This window comes from Pygocentrus nattereri, chromosome 6 (genome assembly GCF_015220715.1).
Source record: "Pygocentrus nattereri isolate fPygNat1 chromosome 6, fPygNat1.pri, whole genome shotgun sequence".
Classification (NCBI taxonomy): Eukaryota; Metazoa; Chordata; class Actinopteri; order Characiformes; family Serrasalmidae; genus Pygocentrus; species Pygocentrus nattereri.
The window spans coordinates 7,492,274-7,513,047 of NC_051216.1; the positions used below are offsets into that span (position 1 = coordinate 7,492,274).

Sequence of the window (20,774 nt, forward strand, 5' to 3'; positions counted from 1 at the left end):
CAGCAGTGGGTGAAGCTTGTGCTCCTGTCCCTCCATCTCACAGAGTTCTAGCGATGAAAACTTCAGTGATTCAGTGCCCTGCAAAACCTGGACATAGTAAACAGTTTCACTTGAGCTGCATGTTGAATGACTTGAACTTCCTCTTAAATGACTAGACTCAACTCAGATTTGAGTCTTATGAGTCATTAAATTTCACCTGAGAAAAAATACAAAGAAAACGGGTTGAACTAGGATCCATTTTCTTATCTATCCATTTTCCTGTGTCTATCTATCTATATAGATTTCCAAAAATATTCGGTCGTCTGCCTTCACACGCATATGAACTTGAGTGAGATCCCATTCTTAATCCATAGGGTTTAATATGATGTCTGCCCACCCTTTGCAGCTATAACAGCTTCAACTCTTCTGCGAAGGCTTTCCACAAGGGTTAGGAGTGTTTATGGGAATTTTTGACCGTTCTTCCAGAAGCACATTTGTGAGGTCAGACACTGATGTTGGACGAGAAGGCCTGGCTCGCAGTCTCCGTTCTAATTCATCCCAAAGGGGTTCTATCAGGTTGAGGTCAGGACTCTGTGCAGGCCAGTCAAGTTCTCCCACACCAAACTGGCTCATCCGTGTCTTTATGGACCTGCTTTGTGCACTGGTGTGGAGTCATGTTGGAACAGGAAGGGGCCGTCCCCAAACTGTTCCCACAAAGTTGGGAGTATGAAATTGTCCAAAATCTCTTGGTGCCGAAGCTTTAAGAGTTCCTTTCACTGGAACTAAGGGGCCGAGCCCAACTCCTGAAAAACAACCCCACACCATGATCCCCCCTCCACCAAACTTTACACTCGGCACAAGGCAGTCAGACTAGTACCGTCTCCTGGCAACCGCCAAACCCAGACTCGTCCATCAGATTTCCAGATGGAGAAGCGTGATTGGTCACTCCAGAGAACCTCCAGAGTCTCCACTGCTCTAGAGTCCAGTAGCGGCGCTTTACTCCACTGCATTCCACGCTTTGCATTGCGCTTGGTGATGTAAGGCTTGGATGCAGCTGCTCCGCCATGGAAACCCATTCCATGAAGCTCTCTACGCTGTTCTTGAGCTGATCTGAAGGCCACATGAAGTTTGGAGGTCTGTAGCGAGTGACTGCAGAAAGTTGGTGACCTCTGCGCTCTATGCCTCTCAGCATCCGCTGACCGCTCTGTCATTTTACGTGGCCGACCACTTCGTGGCTGAGTTTCTGTCGTTCCCAATCGCTTCCACTTTGTTATAATCCCACTGACAGTCGACTGTGGAATATTTAGTAGTGAGGAAATTTCACGACTGGACTTGCTGCACAGGTGGCGTCCGATCACGGTACCACGCTGGAATTCACTGAGCTCCTGAGAGCGACCCATTCTTTCACTAATGTCTGTAGAAGCAGTCTGCAGGCCTAGGGGCTCGGCTTTATACACCTGTGGCCATGGAAGTGACTGGAACACCTGAATTCACTGATTTGGATGGGTGAGTGAAAACTTCTGGAAATATAGTGTATCTATCTTTCTCTCTGTATGTCTGTCGTGGCACACTGCCACGAAAAGCTTTGATCTAAATCCGCAGCACTTATTTGGACTGTCCTGTTTCCATTAATAAACAGACTGAACATGTTCTCCTTCACATTTTTGACTAAATGTAGCCATCAGACTAAAACGACTGTCCGGCTATATAGTGGTCATTTAGCACAAACAAGCTTTTAATCTGCACGTGTTGAATTTGATCAACACTGTGCTTTCTTTCTGTCATTCCGCAGTCTGCACAGCTAGCACCCACTACCACACTCTCCTCACACAGCTGCTCCTCTATCGCCCTTTGTCTCCAGCCTGTCCGGGTTGTTTTTAAATGCGTACATGCACATTGCTCACTAGGATCTCTCTCCAACTCCACGGCTAAAACTCATAATGCTCGCTCTTTAAAAGCCTTTCTCTGGAGGAACCTGGCAGCACACCACACTGACGCAGCTCTGCAAGCAGACACAGATTCAAGGCAAGGTCCATCATGTGCTTCCTCACTGTGAGGTAGGACTTCCCATTTCACTCCACAGTCTTAGAACAGGCTGAGTTGTTAAGTAATCTAAGAGACCATTTCACCTGATGTCCAGTGGTACAAGAGTTTAGACATGATGCCGTTTTTCCTGAAACCCAAGGCTGTTTTGTCAGATGTCTGAAACCTGAAGATGTGGTGTGAATTTGTTTAAAATGTAGTTAATCAGCACTAAGCACATGCCTACATAACAGTTGGACCTACCAAAAAGGTTCTGTATAGAACCATCTACAGCACATTCTCCATCACTCTGAAGAACCATTAAATGCAAAGAACAAAGCTCTTCTTTCCTAAGAACTCTCTCTGAGTTCGAGTGTTGGACAGAGAATGCTGCTCTGTGGAAGCCATAAAAGGTAAAAATTGAAGAAAAAAACTAAACTGAGGCTAAAAAAAGCAAATAACAATCAGTTGCTTAAAGCAGAGCCGACAGCACTTCAGAACCACACATCTCCAGTCTCCTGAGTCCAAGCTCTTATCTCCAAACCTCCATCCTTCTGTTTTCCTCAAAACACAAGCTGCCTACAGAAACACAAAGTTTCCCATGTCTGTGAAACCCACAGAACCAGGGTGGAATGACTTCTTCTTTCGATGCCTCGTTACTCTCAGGGTTTTTTCTCATGCTCTTAGTGCACTATAGGAGAACATACTTGTATTCATGCCACATCAGCACCCTTAGAGAGAGAGAGAGGTTCCCACAGCAGCACTCATTCTAAAGCAGCTCTGGACTCGACTGCACACAGAGCACATCGACTTGTTAATCTTTCTGAATAAAAACAGAGAATTATAGCCTGGAGTCGGGGGTTTGGCAAGAGCCACAAAAGCAGGAAGAGGCAAAGGAAGCTAAAGATCTGAACCTAAATAGCCAAAAAGGCCCAAAAGAGCTGAAAGATCAGAAAGAGGGTGAAGAACCAAACAGAAAGAGACAAAAGACAAAAGAGTCGTAAGAATCCAAAGCAGCCAAAGCCAACATAGCCAAATAAACAAAAGAACCAAATAAAAAAAAAAAGCCAAAAGAACTGAAAGAACCAAATGAACTAAGGCCCAATCCTCTTTCACCCCTTGCCCCTACCACTTAGTCCTTAGCCCTCTGCTCTACACGTTCACCCCTAGGGGTAGGGTGTGCTGATGTCTTGGCAGCTAGCTAAATTTCCCGTTCCACCTTAAATAACGTTCCAATGACTGAGGCACCAGAATGTAACTGCTGCACCATTTAAGGCAGAATGGGAAAATTTGAGTGAGGATCTGGAGAATATCAGACTTCAGCTTCATATCACTGAAGAATTGGGGGGGGGGGCTGATAATAAATAATTGCCTCCCTCTTTGAAGGCGTTTGATCCCTAAATGCAACTGAAGCCCAGCAGTGAGGAGCTGAGCTTTCCCCTCCTCTGCTGTCCCTGCAGACGGGCAGGGTCGCCTACAGAGCAGCGCTGGTAGCTGTTAATGAAGTGATGCACTTTTTATTTGAGGGTCTCATTTCGGAGGGGAAGATTTCAACCACTACCCCCCGTAACTCAGTTCCAAGGGCCACTGTGACACTAGAAAACAAGGAGTAGGGGTAAAATAAGAAATGGGACCGGGCCTAAAAGAGCAGAGAGAGCCAAAAGAATCAAAGGCGCTGAAGAACAGCAATCAGACCAAAAAGCCTAAAAAACAGAAAGAAGCCAAAAGAACAACAAAAAAAGCCAAAAGACTTGAAAGAACCAAAAGAGCAGAAAGAGTCAAAACAACCTAAAGAACTAACAGAAGCAAAAGAGCTGAAAAACAGCCCAGACAAAAAAAGAGCCAAAAAAACTAAACATCTTTTAAACAAAGGTACAAAAAAGCCTAAAGAACCAAAAGAGCCAAAACAACCCAAAAGCCTAAAGAACCAAAAGAGGCAAAACAACCCAAAAGCCTAAAGAACCAAAAGAGGCAAAACAACCCAAAAGCCTAAAGAACCAAAAGAGGCAAAACAACCCAAAAGCCTAAAGAACCAAAAGAGCCAAAACAACCCAAAAGCCTAAAGAACCAAAAGAGCCAAAACAACCCAAAAGCCTAAAGAATCAAAAGATCTAAAACAACCCAAAAGCCTAAAGAACCAAAAGATCTAAAACAACCCAAAAGCCTAAAGAACCAAACGAGCCAAAAGAGCTAAGAATCAGGCAGTTTGAGCACATCCAGAAACCGGCAGCCGTCACACACAGTTACAGTCACGCTGCTGTGAGTGATGGTCTGTGTGTGTGTGTGTGTGTGTGTGTGTGTGTGTGTGTGTGTGTGTGTGTGTGTGCGCGTTATAGCTCGATGACTCTGATCTGACAAGGTTGACAAAAAGGTGTTTGTGTGTGAAAATCAGCTGGTGAGGGTTTCTGTGATAAGCTGTCATTGGGTGATAAGGAGGATGTGCTGTGATATCCAGTCTCATGCTTCTGGACAACGCTCTGGTGATGGAAGCAAGCTGACCAGTGATGCACCCACATGCAAACTGCATGTAGCTGCTAATATCTGATATTTGTCATGGAAATATATCGGGGAGCAAACGTCTACGAGTGAAAATGTTTCTACTCTGCATTATTTTCTACTTTTTTCACTACAAATTATTTTCACAGCTTGTATAATCTCCACAGAAAAGCACTGACCAACAGAATGAGATGCTCTGAAGCAGCCACACATGAGCCTAAAGTCACTATGTCCAATGCCAGGCGCTAGAGGGGTCTAAAGCCCCCCAGCATTGGGCTGTGGAGCAGCGTAACTGTGTTCTCTGGAGTGATGGAGCTCCATCCAATAGCTTTGGGATGAGCTGGAGTGATCCAGAACTGACCTCACTAATGCTCAATCAGATCCTCACAACAATTTTTCAACATCTATTGCAAAGCCTTCCAGAAGAGTAGAGGCTGTTATCACAGCAACAGAGGAACAAACTCCCTACTAATATCCTTCATTTCAGAAGAAACGCTGGAGACTTTTGGAGAACGAGGGTATTTTCAGTGATGTGTGTCACTAAAGATATGCAGCGTGTAGCAAGCTGGACAAATGATGTCAGCCTGATGCAAATATATGACAGACTAAACATGGGCAATAAGGCAAAAATATAATATCAGGTTTTTTACAACATGCAATATCAATCAACCTTTATTCTGACTCGGAAGAACATTGAGGGCAACCCTTTTCAATGTAGCCGAGCATTTACAAAAACAGGGATTGACACGACATAGAAAATAATATCTATATTTAATCATTTTAAATTAAAAGAAAATGTAAAAATAACTGAAAAAAAGATAAAAATAGATAAAAATAATAATAAAAATAAAACGAGTTTTAATTGATAAGATATTAAGATCAAAAGAAGAGATTAATAAAATAAAAAAATATAGTAATAATAATAATAAAACTGATTAAAATAGGTCAAAAAGTAATAAAGAACTACGAAGAACAAAAACAAGAAATAAAAGTTAAGAATAAATAAGATTAAATAAAACAGGTACAGGCTGTCTGAAGGTGTTATGTCACAATATTTCTTTTTTTTCTAATAAGTTCTCGTAAGTTGAAACAAAGTAGCATCACATCTAAAAGCAGCTATAAAAACTATAGATCAACATTACACCAACTGTGCTGCATTAAATCCAATCATTCATTCATTCATTCAATCATCTTCTAAGCCAGTTATCCCTGAGTTCATTGGATGGAAGGCAGGAAACACCCTGGACAGGCCACCGGTCCATCACAGGGCAGACATACAGACATAAACACCAACACCTACAGGCAATTTACCATCTCCAAATGGCCGGACTGAATGTCTTTGGACAGCGGGAAGAAACCGGAGCACCCAGAGGAAACTCAAGCAGACACAGGGAGAGCATGCAAAATCCCCTGGTTGCCCGGACGGGGACTCGAACCCAGGCCCTTCTTGCTGAAAGGCAACAGCGCCATCTATTGTTTTTTGTGAGGTCCCGTGAGGCAGTGAGGTGACAGCGCTGTCCACAATGTCTGTAATTGAACATTTAAAGTACCGACAATGTCCAAAGCTCAGAAAAGCCTAGTGTGACATACTTCATCATGATAACGACAGAGCAGGGCAGAGCAACAATACCTGTCATAGACCTGCTCTCACTGTATTCTCAGGAATTACTACCTCGTTTCAGAGCAAATACACAAAACACTACCCAACAAAATTCAATAAAACAGAAATAAATAACAGAATCTCCCAAATTCCAGATGAATGAAAACTATGTTTAATTAGGCAACGGCATAAGATCCCATTACATACATCCAGCAAGGCCCTGCCAAATAATATCAGACCAAAAAAAATCCAACACTTAAGAGCTTAAATCCAATCAGCCTAGTGTGAATTAGGAAGTTCAACACACGCAGTCCCACGGTACCAAGTAGAGAAAATGGGGGGATTACAGCTCGAGTATTTGAACAGTTATTTAACATGCAAATCAAACCCTTAAAGTGTTACAATGTGTTGTTGTTTTTTTGGGAGGGGGTATTAATGCAATAGCTATAAATTGCATAATTCAACATTAGACCATTTACATTTCATAATTAAACACAGGAGACAGAACAACACCCAAAAACAAAACATAACAAAAATATCCAGAGGAATTAAGACGAACACAAATAAATATGCAGGAAATCATCGGCCTCCACTTAAACACACACTCTCTCCAGGGAGCAGACGGCTCTCGGGGTCTCCTCTTAAAGACAGACGGACGTACAGACAGAGAGAGACACAGGACAGAGTGACGGAGACCAGAATCAGCAGCGTCTGGCGATGAAACGCGGCGTGTAGATCAGCAAGAGCCTCGATCGCATCACAGCAGCTTCACAAACGCCGAGAGAGGAAAAACAACCCCGACCCGTCAAACCCCTCTGTTCTCCCTCACAGCCACGGCAACAGCCGCGCTCATCCTCAGCCTCTCAACAGCACAGTAAACCAGAAAGGCCACAGAAACAGAGCAATAACAGCCGGAAAGACCTACCTGCAGTTCGGAGGAGGATCCAGAGTTATTTCAGCAAGTTCCTTCTGGATTCTGCAGGAAAAACACAGGAGAGAGAACAAATGAGACTGAGGGAGGATGAGGGAGAGAGAGAGAGAGAGAGAGAGAGAGAGAGAGAGAGAGAGAGAGAGAAAGGGAAAGAGAGAGAGAGAGAGAGAGAGAGAGAGAGAGAGAGAGAGAGAGAGAGAGAGAGAGAGAGAGAGAAAAGAAAAAGGGAGGAAGAAAGGCAGGCAAAAGGGGATAAAGAGGGACAGAAAGAAAAATACAAAGAAATGGAAAAAAAGAAAACAATAAAGAACAATAAAGAATGACAGAAAAAGAAAAGAAGGAGAGGGAAGGAGAAGAGAAGGAAAGAGAGAAAAACAAAGTACACAAAGACAGAAAGAAAGAAACAAACAAACAAACAAAGAAAGAACACAAAATTCTATAAAGAGGAAAGAGAGAAAGAATTCTAACAAAGAAGAAGGAAAGAAAGAAAAAATAGGCAAAAAAGAGGAAAGAAAAAAGAAAGTAAAAAAGGGAGAAACAGAGATTAAGAGAGAGTGACCGAGACTGAGTATGAGAGAGAGAGAGAGAGGGGGAGAGAGGGAGAGAGAGAGAGAGAGAGAGAGAGAGAGAGAGAGAGAGAGAGAGAGAGAGAGAGAGAGACAGACAGAGGGAGACTGAGTATAACAGACAGAGAGAGAGAGAGAGGGACAGAGAGAGAGACAGAGTGAGGGACAGAGAGAGAGAGAGAGAGAGAGAGAGAGAGAGAGAGAGGCTGAGTATGAGAGGCGGAGTGAGGGACAGAGAGAGAGAGAGCGAGAGAGCAAGAGAGAGAGAGAGAGAGAGAGAAGGAGAGAGAGGCTGAGTATGAGAGGCGGAGTGAGGGACAGAGAGAGAGAGAGAGAGAGAGAGAGAGACGGAGTGAGGGACAGAGAGAGAGAGAGAGAGACAGAGAGAGACAGACAGAGGGAGACTGAGTATAACAGACAGAGAGAGAGAGTGAGGGACAGAGAGAGAGACAGAGTGAGGGACAGAGAGAGAGAGAGAGAGAGAGAGAGAGAGAGAGAGAGAGAGAGAGAGAGGGGCTGAGTATGAGAGGCGGAGTGAGGGACAGAGAGAGAGAGAGAGAGCGAGAGAGCAAGAGAGAGAGAGAGAAGGAGAGAGAGGCTGAGTATGAGAGGCGGAGTGAGGGACAGAGAGAGAGAGAGAGAGAGCGAGAGAGAGAGAGCGAGAGAGAGAGAGAGAGAGAGACTGAGTATGAGAGGCGGAGTGAGGGACAGGGAGAGAGAGAGAGAGAGAGAGAGAGAGAGAGAGAGAGAGAGAGAGAGAGACCCAGACTCTGAGTGCTGAGTGCTGAGCACAGCGCCCTCTGTCTGCTCTGAGTGAACTGCACTCTGCTCTGCTCTCTGTGCTCTAACAGTAACATGGCTGCTGCCTCTTTGTTCTCAGAGGCATGAGCCCGAATCCCTCAGCACAAAACTTTGCCCTCCTCTCTTCTCCCTCCCCTCCGCCAGGCGCACGCGCTCAATCCCACACCAGAGCTCCTGGACCCCCGGACCCCCGGACCCTCACCTCTGTTCTGCTCACTTTGACACACAATAGATCCTCTTTTAAAGCTTATATGCAAATGAAGCGGTTGGGTGGCAGATTTGACAGGAGCCGAGGGGTAAAGTCTCGGCACTGATGCTAAAGCACTAGCAGCAGTGCGCGCGGGGAAGCTGGGGCAGGATTCCTGCCACTTTCTGCACGAGAGTACACGTTTTAATCAGCCCTCCTTCCTCCTCCTTCCTCCCTGTGAGCCCTCCGAGTGCATGGCACCAAACACACGCTCGGATTTCTCTGGGAGTCAAGCACAGCTCGATTTTAAGCTCTATTAAAATATGAGATGACAAACACAAAAAAAGTCCCAAAAGTGTCTGTAAGCCCTGAGAAACTCACAGAGGTTCTTTGGGTAACTTCAAAAAATGTTTACTACATTGATATTACAGAGAAATGACATCACAGTGATGATAATAAGCAGATTTCCCAGGCGGGCAGCACTGAATCCTCATATCTCTGGACATACTACTGACTTTGCACTGCACAGCAACGTCCAGCACCACTGTTATCCAATCTATATCCATCTTTTTCTTCTTTTCCTGCCAGATTTTTGTCCACTAACTCGTCCTGCAGTGCTTGAGACACTGACATCATTCCAACTCTGGAATATTCGGTCTGACCGGGAATGATGTGCTTGTATCAGAACAAAACCTCGTATCTCCACTTTTGACGCTTTTCAGTTTTTGACATAATTTGAAAATGCCTGTTGTTCTTCACACTGTTTGTAAATTTGATGATGAACGGACTAAAGCAAACGGCCCAAAATGGCTTGGAAAGACGTCTGGTTCCATTGACTTCCATTAAAAGTGAAGCAGGTTTTTTCCTTCTCCTGTAAAGTCACCATTTTGGCGATACAAAGTTTTGTTCCAACAGCAGTGGCACTTCATTTATTTATCTATTCATTTATCTAAATAAGACTACCCTCATAAAGCATTACTTTGTTAATGCTCAATACTAAAAATCATCAGAAGCCGTTCTAACATTAATAAAGAGGGCAAACACTGTTACATCTGATCAACATGAAGGTGCGACAAAGCCGAGGAGTTCAACGCCGACTGATGAAGAAGACAAAGATGAGTAAACATCAAAATCTGAGTTTTAACGGTATTAATGAATGTGGGTTCACTATTAGGCAAACAACCGCTCACTGCCACCCTGTGTTCATTATTCTACGCTCTTTATGTCCTAATTAATAACCATTAATAAGCTCAATGTGAAACATTCACAAACCTTTCATAAGGGTAGTCTTTATTTTAAAGTGGAACTGCCTTTTTATGCATAGCTTTTTGATCAGACACACGATTTTCATACAAGCATCGTCAAATGGTGATTTTTTTCCCCCATACGAATGAATGGGGTGCAAAAGTTTGTGCACCCAGCTTGTAAAACGACAATACAGGTCCATTAGCAATACCCTATTAACCACGTGGAGTTACATAGAAACAATGTAGCAACCCTCTAGCAAACATTAGGGGTACCACAGTAACCGCCTAGCAACACCCTAGCAACCACCTGGGATACATTTACATTTATGGCATTTGGCTGACGCTCTTGTCCAGAGCGACTTACAATTGGATCATTTTACACAGGCAGGCCAAGGTGGTGTTAGGAGTCTTGCCCAAGGACTCTTATTGGTATAGTGTAGGGTGTTTGCCCAGGTGGGGATTGAACCCCAGTCTACAGTGTAGAAGGCAGAGGTGTTACCCACTACACTATCCCAACCATAGCCATCGCATATCCCAACCATACCATAGCAACCACTTAGCAACAGCAGCCACCTAAAATGCCAGAGTAACCGTTTGGATCCTAGCAACTGTCTAGCCACTGCTTAAGCTGTGAATTCTGTCTTTTTCTTCAGGAAATGAAATTTTCCAGTTAATACTGAACTTCTGACAGCAAGCGTCCACGGTGTTAGTGGGGGGACATTAGCACAGGTAAGAAGATTAGTGACTTATCGTGGAAATCTGCTTTATTACAATTAGAATTATTAGTAGTATTACAGCTGGTATGAAGTTACGTTCCTGTACTGTGTTGGGTTTTATTTAGTTATTTTAGTGTTCGTGTGGTTTCTCTGTTCTCCATTTCACCATCCATTCTCTGCCTACTGTATTTAACATTAATATCTTGGAGCATTTCTTGTTAATAAAAATACGTGGTTCCATAAGCGTAACAGAGACAGCACAGTGTGTTTAGATGCTAGACGAGGGCCGTGAGAGAACAGCCGTTAGAGAAAAATCGCCTCCTGAGAAAACATCCCAGTGTGTTCCTGGTCTCTGTGATATCCACTGATGATACAGTCACGCACAAAAGTTTGTGCACCCCACAAATTACATGTTTTGTTCCTCTACAGGAAACACACTTGAATGGGGCGCCCAAACTTATGCACATAAGGGTCCTTGTGCGTTCATAGTAGGGCCGGGGGGAAAAATCGATTCTTAGATGCATCGCGATGCGGACGTGAACGATTCTGAATCGATTCGCAAATGTCAAACATGGATTTTCTACATTTTCATTTATACCGCAATGTTGACGGAACGTAAAAGGAGGGACTGGGAAGCGTGGAAGCGCAGCGCCCGGACAGTCTGTGGCGGCACATAACAACAACGCAACCGGATGAGCGAGAAATCCCACCGGGTCTGCGTTAAAGGCAGGTTCGATCAGGAGTCACAACCCAAACGTTAAGAAGAGACATTCTGTCCTTTCAACAAAAATCAAACCACCTTGGGAGCCTCAACATTAACGGCCAAAATATAAAGAAAAATTCCTCCCGTCTCCGCCAGAAAACCCTTCCTCAAAAGTAGAGCAGCTTACTGTAAAATGTCTCTCGCCTAACGAGGCTAAAGTCGCTTCTCGTTCTAATTTTTCCGTTCCACCTTAAATTCTGACTGAGGCGCTGAATGTAAATACAGCACCACTTAAGGTGGAGCAGGAAAATTAGAAAGAGAAACGACTTCATCCTCACAAGGTTTTAGTGTTTGACAGGTTCTCGCTGTGGATTTAACGTTAGAGGAAACCAACTAAGGTGCTTATAAATCCACTCGTCTCCAAATGTCCGTCTTACGTCTCTCTCTGCCTTTTCGTTCGGTCCTAGCCGGGCTAGACTTCGGTGTTCTGGGACATGCAGTCTGCACGCCAGCTCTCAGTCTTTGAGAACCCGGGCTTTCGCGCTGTGTTGCGCATTTTGGAGCCAAGATACAGCGTCCAGTCTCGAAGATATTTCACTGACCACCCCCCCCGTCTCCACAATGACACCAAAACCGAAGTTACAAAAGCAAAAAAAAAAAAAAAACATAAATTAAAAATATAAATTAACGGGCAGGACGGCTGTAACACGTGATACGTCCACCGGCCCTGGATCTTATTCACCGTAACAGCACATTTCATCGCAGATGAGTGGCAGCGGCGTCTCAGTGAATAAGAGCCCAGTTCACTAACCACATCACTTCCATCTGATTTATTCAATCTTCTATTGTTACAAGTTTAAAAGCTTGTAAAAACACTCAGCGGCCTTTGCACTCATTAAAAAACTCTGATGATTGATGATTCTTCAAGGGTTCTTTAGTAAAGAAAACAGGACCCTTCTGAAAAGGGTTCTATATAGCACCAAAAGGTACTATATGGAACCCTTTTCTGTACTACAAAACCCTTGAAGCACCATCCTTTTAAAATGTGTGCGTTCATGGCTCTACTAAAGAACCCTTAATCAATCATCTATTTTAAGAGGTGATACGTCAAAATTACACCGCGACACTAAGACGTTTTCACAAAATACGATATGCATCACGTTTAGTCTCCCAGCTCTGAAGATGAGGTCCAGGCGAAAAGCTGCAGCAGGACCACCTTTTAAAAAGTAACGTAAAAAACAGAATAAAGACTCAGGAACCGTAGAGAAACAGCAGCGCCAGGCCATTCTTTTCAACATGGTTACGGCAAAAAAATACATACTACAGCTGTGGAAACAAGAGTCAGTACCAACATATGAAACGTGGATGAAGGAACTAATCAATGGACTGCACTCGGAGAAGCTGCGATGTTTGAACAATGAACAGTCGGAGCTCTTTGATAGAATACGGGGTCCTCTGATTGCGTAAAGGAAGAAGACTGACCTGGTTCAACTTGTGAGATATGTGTTGTTGTATGTAATTGCATGTTTAACAGAGAACACCATGGATTGTAAGTACAATTTAATTATATATATATATATATATATATATATATATATATATATATATATTTCCCCCTTTTCTGTTCTTTTCTCCTGTACGATGTAACCCTCCTGCCCCTTTGATGTTATTTTTTTTCTAATTTTAAAATGAAAATAAATGCGTAAAAAACAGGATAACGTCATTTTTATTCCGCATTTTGCGCTGCACTAAACCCAACATGCAGCTGCTCAGTGTTCTTTAAGCACTGACATCCACAACATGCTCTGGAAATCGCACTGTGACAACATTTATCACAATAACGATAAAATATCACCACAACATCCACTCAGGAGACACCTGTGGGTTCACTGGTGGTTCTGGACAGTAAATAAAACGGCTATATCTGTGATGTATTGGTCCGATATCAGCCGAGAGCGCTCGGTGAGTGGAGTGTGTGACTAGTCCCAGCATGTCTGCTTACTTTTAGATGCTCATTTTGAGAAAAGTGCATCAACTGAAAACGTTTAACGCTTTGAAGTGGTTTTCAAAGAAGAAACGTCAGATCAGGATCCACATTAGAGAATATTTAGGAAACGGAAGTGATGCTGTATCATCTCTCCATAGAGGAAATATCGGACTCGGGCTATAATGGAAGGTTTTGAAGTAATGTGAACAGCAAAGCAGCTCAAATCTTACTCCTTTTTAAAGCAAGTCTCATCACTGCAGCACAGAGAAGCTCAAAACGTCGCTGCTGTCGGAACAAAACCTTGTATCTCCACTTTTGTCGTTTTTCAGTTTTTGATATAATCTGAAAATGCCTGCTGTTCTTCACATTGTGTGTAAATTTCATGATGAACGGACTAAAGCAAATGGCCCAAAATGGCTTGTAAAGACGTCTGGTTCCATTGACGACCATTAAAAGTCAAGCAGGTTTTTTCCTTCTCCTGTAAAGTTACCGTTTTGGAGATACAAGGACAACAGCGATATGCTCTTATCACTTCCTCTGCTTAAGATTTTTGCAACTTGACTAATGAAACCTAACCTACATTTCCTGCACATCTACTCCGCATGACATCACCTACCGCGCTGCCTGACTGCGCACTTCACCCGACGACAGCATAAAAAACAGTTACAGCCTTAATTCCCAAAGCAATGAGCCCGTCGTGCCAAACAATCACCCTCAGTATTTCCCCACGTTAATGAATAAGCCCTAACTGCTGTAAACCAGCGCCATTCATCAGCTGGCCGCAGCTCACAGCTTACTGCCTCGTCTCAAACTCTTCTGAGCCGGCCTCAAGGAACCTGTCGCTGCTTTGTGTGCCGTTATCATGCATTAGACTGTAACGCGCCTCTGTCAGTCCCCCTGAGGAGCCACTTCCAGGGACAGGAGCCGTTTTAATGAGACATCACCGTATAAAACTGAGCGGTTATCAAACTGTTTCATATGTCAATAATGTGCATGTTTATATAGCTGCAATCTGAACAGTAGTGGAAGAGGTGAGGATGGTTGCACACACTAGCTCTGGAGTTTGTGGTGCTATACAGAAATATGAGAGGGTCAATGTCAAGTCTGTCCTACATCGTGTCATTGTTACGGAAATCAGAAAATTCCACAGATGTTTCCAGAATTTTGCACAAGGAAATGGACTGATCCGTTCTACAAGAGCTTTTATTCACAGTGGCGGTGATAGGAACCAGACGTCTGGAGGGATTAATGCCTCTAAAAGCTCCCAGACAGGAAGTTATTACACACAACTTATGAAGACGCTGCCTCACTGACAGTTAGGACACTTCTGAGGTTTAAGACTAAATCATTCATGGTCGGGAGCGACTTACATGCAGAGCGCTGTGAGGCAAAACAGCCCCCAAACAAAAAGGCACTTTTCAAAATGTAACACTATTTTACCATCGTTAATATTACATGTACACACCTAATAAAGATGGTCCTTCAAGGGTTCTTTAGTAAAGAAAGTAGTTCTATACAGAACCAAAAACACTCAAAGAACCCTTTGCGTGATTAAAGGCTTCTTTGCATCATGAAATGGTTCTTCAGGTTGATGGAGAATGTTCTGTAGATGATTCTGCATACAACGTTTTGGAAAAGAGTTCTATGTAGCACCAAAACAGGCCGTGCTATTGTTACAGACTTGACATCAGAACACCACCAGAACCCCCTTTAGTGCTATATGGAACCCTTTACAGAAAGGTTCTATGTAGAACCATCTACAGCACTCACCAAACTGCAACCTGAAGAACGCTTTCACGATGCAAAGACCCCTTCAATCATGCACTCTTGGAAAGGATGGTTTTTCAAAGGTTTCTTAGTAAAGACAACGGTTCTACATAGAACCATGAACACTCAACAAACCTTGTGCATGATTAAAGGGTTCTTTAGACTGACAGAGAATGTGTTGTATATGGTTCTATCTAGCACCTCTTTGAAAAGGGTTCTATACAGCACTCCAAGACCCTTTGCACACACTTAAAAAGATGATTCTTCAAGGGTTCTTGAGTAAAGAAAATGGGTCTATATAGCACCTTTTTGAAAAGGGTTCTATATAGCACTGAAAGGGGCTATACAGAACCATTTTCTGTACTGAAGAACCCTTGAAGAACCATCTTGTTTAAGAGTGCAAGTAAGAGCTGGGAAAGGTCAAGAACATCACGACGTCTATGATATGCATCACGTTTAGTCTCTCGGCTCTGATGACGTGGTCCAGACCAAAAAGCTGCAGCAGAACCACCTTTAAAAAAGTAACTTAAAAAACGGAATAACGTCATTTTTATTCCGCATTTTATGCTGCACTAAACCCAACAAGCAGCTGCTCAGTGTTCTTTGAGCACTGACATCCACAACATGCTCTGGAAATCGCACTGTGACAACATTTATCACAATAACGATAAAATATCACCACAACATCCACTCAGGAGACACCTGTAGGGTCACTGGTGGTTCTGGACAGTAAATAAAACGGCTATATCTGTGTTGTAGTCATGGTGACCCCTGGTTCCCATCACCACCACTGTAAAGACATCTGAGTCTCTACAATCAACCATCTCACACCAAACCACTCGTTTACATCTCAACCACTCGATTATGCAGTAATGCCAAAAGCAGCGATGAGTGACTGACACAGTGACTAATCTCAAATTCCCACACCGTCCCACCCTCGACTGTTCAGAGAACGCTGTTTATTTACCTTTTGGCGCTGGACGACAACTTTGCTGTGGTTTTGCTGGACAGTTTGGTGGCTTTCTTCTGCTGCTGCGGAGGCGTGGGCTGCTTCCTCTCTTCCTGCTCTTCTGGCTCTGGAGCCGGCGGATCTCTCTGATCTGCATCTGAACTGCCGCTACTGGTGCTGGGGCTTTCGTCGTCTGACCGCTGCCTTTCACTGGACATCTTTCCCCACCTTGGGCCAACGACAACAACAAAACACTACTGAACTCGGGGGCTTGACCTTGGGGGTATTCCTCAAAGCAGGATTTCTTAATTTAGCCGGATAACTTAAGCCAGATGTGAGGATTATACAAAAGAAATGTCTCTTGCTTCTCATCCTGCTGGACTAGATTGAATTACGTTGGCTTAAATTTACTTTAGAAAATTTTGGATTTCCTTTTTTTTCCCTTTTAACAAAGCAGGATTTGTCAGTTTAGCCGGATAACTTCAGCCAAAACTGAGGCTGGTCCAATAGAAATCTCCCTTACCTCTTGTCATGTCGGGCAAAACTGCCTTATCTTGATATTTATCTAGCTAACGTCAAAGTGGACAACTTGGGCTGAAAGTTCAGTTGGACGAGCCTGAAATGTCCCTCACCTCTCTGTTTGGACAAGACTTTTCTTTTGACTTAAGTTACCTTCCTAATTAAAAAATCCTAGGAGGCATTTTTTTCCAAAGCAGGATTTCTCTGCTTAGCTGGATAACTTAAGCCAGATGTGAGGACACGCCAATAGAAACATCTTTCTTTTCATCCTTTTGGACTAGCTTGGCTTAAATTGGCTTAAATTTGCTTGGCTGAGAAAACCTTGGAGTTATTTTTCTAACAAAGCAAGATTTCTCAGTTCATCTGGATAAGTTCGTCTAAAAGTGGCTGGTCTAACGGAATTCCCATTTTTATCTCAATATTTTTATAGCTAAGATCAAACTGGGCACTTAAGCCAAAGGTTTAGGCTTGTCCAGCTAAAATGTCCCTCACCTCTCTACTGGACAAGCCTTGACATCCTGGAAAAAAATCCTGAAAATCCTTGAAGAATCATGGGAAGCGTTTTTCTCCAAAGCAGGATTTCTCAGTTTAGCCCGACAAGTCAAGCCAAGCAAGAGGGTTAAACAACGGAGAGCTCCTCTACCTTTTCTCCTGTTGAGCTCGAGTTCTGTCCTTGTCTACCAAACAGTAAACTACATCATTTCAGCCAAAAACTGAGGACTGTCCAACATGCCTTACCTTTCCTTCCTACTGGACATGGCTTGGCTTTCGTTATCTGGCTAACAGAGAGACCCTGCCTTGTGAAATACTCCCAGTCTCAACAACAGTGCCTTCCAAACATCCACGTCCACGGCTGCTGGACTCCTATCTCAACTGACGCCTCTGAATTGCACGACCACTTCTGTCTGCATGCACGAGAGAGCAAGACAGGCTGAAGCAAACTTCCATCCGTCCATCTCCATATCCGGCTGCTTCGTCTGCCGCCCGGTCCCAGAGCGTCGGAGACCAACACCAATGGAAAAAGAAGTGGGTGACACCAATCCGCTCCATCGGGATCCAATTACTTACACCAAAACCGCTGTCAATTCTGCAAGGGCACAGGGCACCCGTCCACATTCGGGCTGGGGGTCGGGGGGTGGGGGGGGGGGGGGGGGGGGGGGGGGTGGATGGTAGTGGTGGTGGGGGGGGGGTAAAAATGCTCCTCCTCTGCACAACTGCTGCCTAAGTGCACCAGCTTAATCCATTACAGAGACCTAATGGTCCCTATAAATAGTGGCTGACCAAAATCAAGCAACATTAAAGCCGTGCACATGGCGAGAGCTGGCTCTTCTCGCCTTCTCGAGGAGAGGATGAAGCAGCCTAGACACATTTCCCCCCCAGAAGCTGGTGGAGAGAGAGCAGAGTTCTCCTCCTGCAGGAGCTGTGGAGAGTGAAAACAAGCCCTAAAAGCAGGTTGAGGAGAGGGAAGACAGAAAGAGACAGAAAGAGAAAGAGAGAGAGAGAGAGAGAGAGAGAGAGAGAGAGAGAGAGAGAGAGAGAGAGAGAGGGAGCTGGCTAAAGCTTTCCAGACTGAAGAGCTGCATGGAAAAGCAGAATCGCAGCAGAGAAGGAGGAGGAGGAGGAGAAGAGGAAGGAGGAGGGGGGGGGAGAGAGAGAGACGAGCAGAGCTAAAATAAAACCCCCATTTTCATAATAAACCCCCCTACTTCCACTTTAGCGCCAGGGTTAGGGCAAGCGCCGAGAGATTAAGCCTTTGCGTCCTTTGCTGGGATGGAAAGGCAACAATGAAGCGAGCCGCCGCTGTCGAGAGGATTTTTGTTGTTGCTGCTGTTGTTGTTGTTGATGTTGTTGATGTTGTTGTTGGAGCTCAGGAGGTTTTGTTGTGGTTGAAGCTCCGGCGTGGTGTTACCAACTGATGCGTGAAGTCAGTTTTTCGAAGAGGAGGAGGAGGAGGAGGAGGAGAAGAAGAAGAAGCAAGAAGGAGCAGGAGGAGGAGGAGGAGGGGGTGGTGGTGGTGGTGGTTAAAAAAAAAGAAAAAGAAAGACAAAACCCCGCGAAAAGGACGACGTTTTCGGCCCCAAACCCGACCCCACAAGCTTCTCCTTTACCTTAGACGCGCCCTCGTCCTGCTCTCGGTCGGTTTGGAGAGAGAAATCCTGGAGAAACGAAGCCGGGAAGGACGACTGGCTCCGGCCGAGCTGTGAACATTGGAGAGTAGGAAGGAGAGAAGGAGGCGCTGCAGAGGCAACGCGCAGCCGCTAGAGGGCGCCTAAGCGCGACTGCACATTTCAGAAGCACTGTTTTTATTTGGGGGGCGTTAATGGGGCAGAATCCGGATTCAAATCTGGTTCCAGGTACGTTGCGTCCGAGATAGCGAGCTGAGTGTTCCCGAGCTTGGATGGTGTTGGGCTTTAAAAGCGCCAAGAGAATCAGAATCAGGATTAGAATCCGTTTTATTCCTCAACAGGTGTGTCACGCGGAGTGTGAACACAATGTGTTGGATTAACAGTGAAGCAGCTTGAATGGGATTTTTTGACTGTTTTTTGACAAGTGTTTCTAAAGCCATTGCAACCAGAAAAAACTCTTTTTCTGTAAAAATGATGACTTATTTCTTGATCATCTAGTGAAATATTTACTTGTTTCCTCAAACATTTGACTTTGTATCACAAAAATACACAAAAAACACATTTTAAATGAGTTTTTACTGAAACTCCTGGAAAAAAAACAGTGGGTGAAATCAAAAACCACAATTCTGTAACCAAAAGTGTTGCACTTACATTTTTGTCCAGTATATGTTCAAATATTTACTTATGTTCTGTAAAAGTTGGCTTTGTATTTTAAAATAATGGCTTATCATTCCTACTCCGGTTTCCCCCCAAAGTCCAAAGACATGCAGTCAGGCCAATTGGACATGGTAAACTGCCCCTAGCTGTGACTGAATGTGTCTGTCTGTCTGACCTGTGATGGACTGGTGACCTGTCCAGGGTGTATCCTGCCTTCCGTTCGATGACCGCTGGGATAGGCTCCAGCACCCCCCACGACCCTGACGGAGAAGTGGTTTGGAAGATGTGTGTGTGTGTGTGTGTGTGTGTGTGTGTGTGTGTGTGTGTGTGTGTGTGTGTGTGTGTGTGTGAGACTTATCATCCCAAAATAAATACTTACTTTCTTAAAATCAAAGTCATTGTTTTGACAAAGTCAGTCATTTTCACTTTTTTTCCTTTGACTTTCTCCTTCCGCATGCAGTGGACTATGTTGCACCTCCTCAGAGATATGAGATAATAAATGAAGGGTGGTCTCTAACTTTTGCACATTTCTGTATATCATTTTATTATATTCTTTTTTTGTAAATATACACTCATTCCAAATTTGAGTTTTCCAAAACGTCGGAAGGAGCATGGAGCATGTAGGAGCATGTTTACCGCTGTTTTACATCACCTTTCCCTTGACAGTGCTTAATAATTGTTCGGGCACTGGATGGACAAACTGATCCTGCACGTGATCCTGAACTGCTCAGGGCCTTCGTTGTCATGTTTTGAGCTTAGTGATGTGCCACATGTCTTCAGTAGAACACACTGCAACAGCCAAGCTGTTGTGGCAATGAGCAGAATGTTTCTTGGTGTTTCATGTTGGAATAAGCATAGGTGCCCCTGAAATGATGTTATCTAGAAGGCGTCTCTGTTGCAGTGACTAATGCTGGCTTTTGGACTTTTACACTGGTAACAATCTGGATGGTCCTTTTTTCTCTGTGGCCCAGAGAACACGACGTCCATTATTGCCATGGAAGGTTGGCTCGTCAGACCACAATACACATTTCTACTTAGCACGAGTCCAGTTCAGATGAGCTCGAGCCCAGAGAAGTGGGCAGTGTTTCTGAGCATTGTTGATGTATGGCTTCCACTTCCATAGTACGGCCCTAACGTGCATTTGTGTTGACAGTGGTTTGTCAAACTGTTCTTGAGCCCTAGCGATGATACCGGTCATAGAAGCACGCTGGTTTTATGCAGTGCCATCTGAGGGGTCAGGCATTCAGTTTCTGATTTCTCCAAATCTCCTGAATCTTTTGCTGACATGATGAGCCGTAGAGAATGACATACCTAAAGTGTGTTTCTGGAAAGTGGCGATTGGTCCTCGCATCACCTCTTTAAGTTGTTGTTTGAAAAGTTTTTAATCTTAAATTGCTCCAGTCCAAACATTTTTTGGAACATGTTACAGGCATCAATTTCAATGGGAGTGTACAGTTACAAAAAAACGGTGAAGTCAATAAAGCGAAACATTATAAATCTGGCCTGTGTACTGTTTTTGTT

The 20,774-nt window shown here is 44.1% G+C and overlaps 1 protein-coding gene across 1 annotated transcript in view; it reads right to left on the minus strand.

Moving 5' to 3' along the window:
* The window catches only part of ube2e3 (ubiquitin-conjugating enzyme E2E 3 (UBC4/5 homolog, yeast)), a 65,016-nt gene extending 46,302 nt beyond the window's left edge, over positions 1 to 18,714 (minus strand). Inside the window, exons 1-3 of the mRNA XM_017710598.2 lie at positions 18,579 to 18,714; positions 15,970 to 16,179; positions 7,023 to 7,073 (exon numbers count right to left, since the gene is read on the minus strand). Coding sequence (XP_017566087.1) covers positions 7,023 to 7,073; positions 15,970 to 16,169 — 251 coding nt within the window. The 5' untranslated portion in view covers positions 16,170 to 16,179; positions 18,579 to 18,714. The remainder of the gene's footprint in view (positions 1 to 7,022; positions 7,074 to 15,969; positions 16,180 to 18,578) is intronic.
* Positions 18,715 to 20,774: the final 2,060 nt, after the last annotated feature.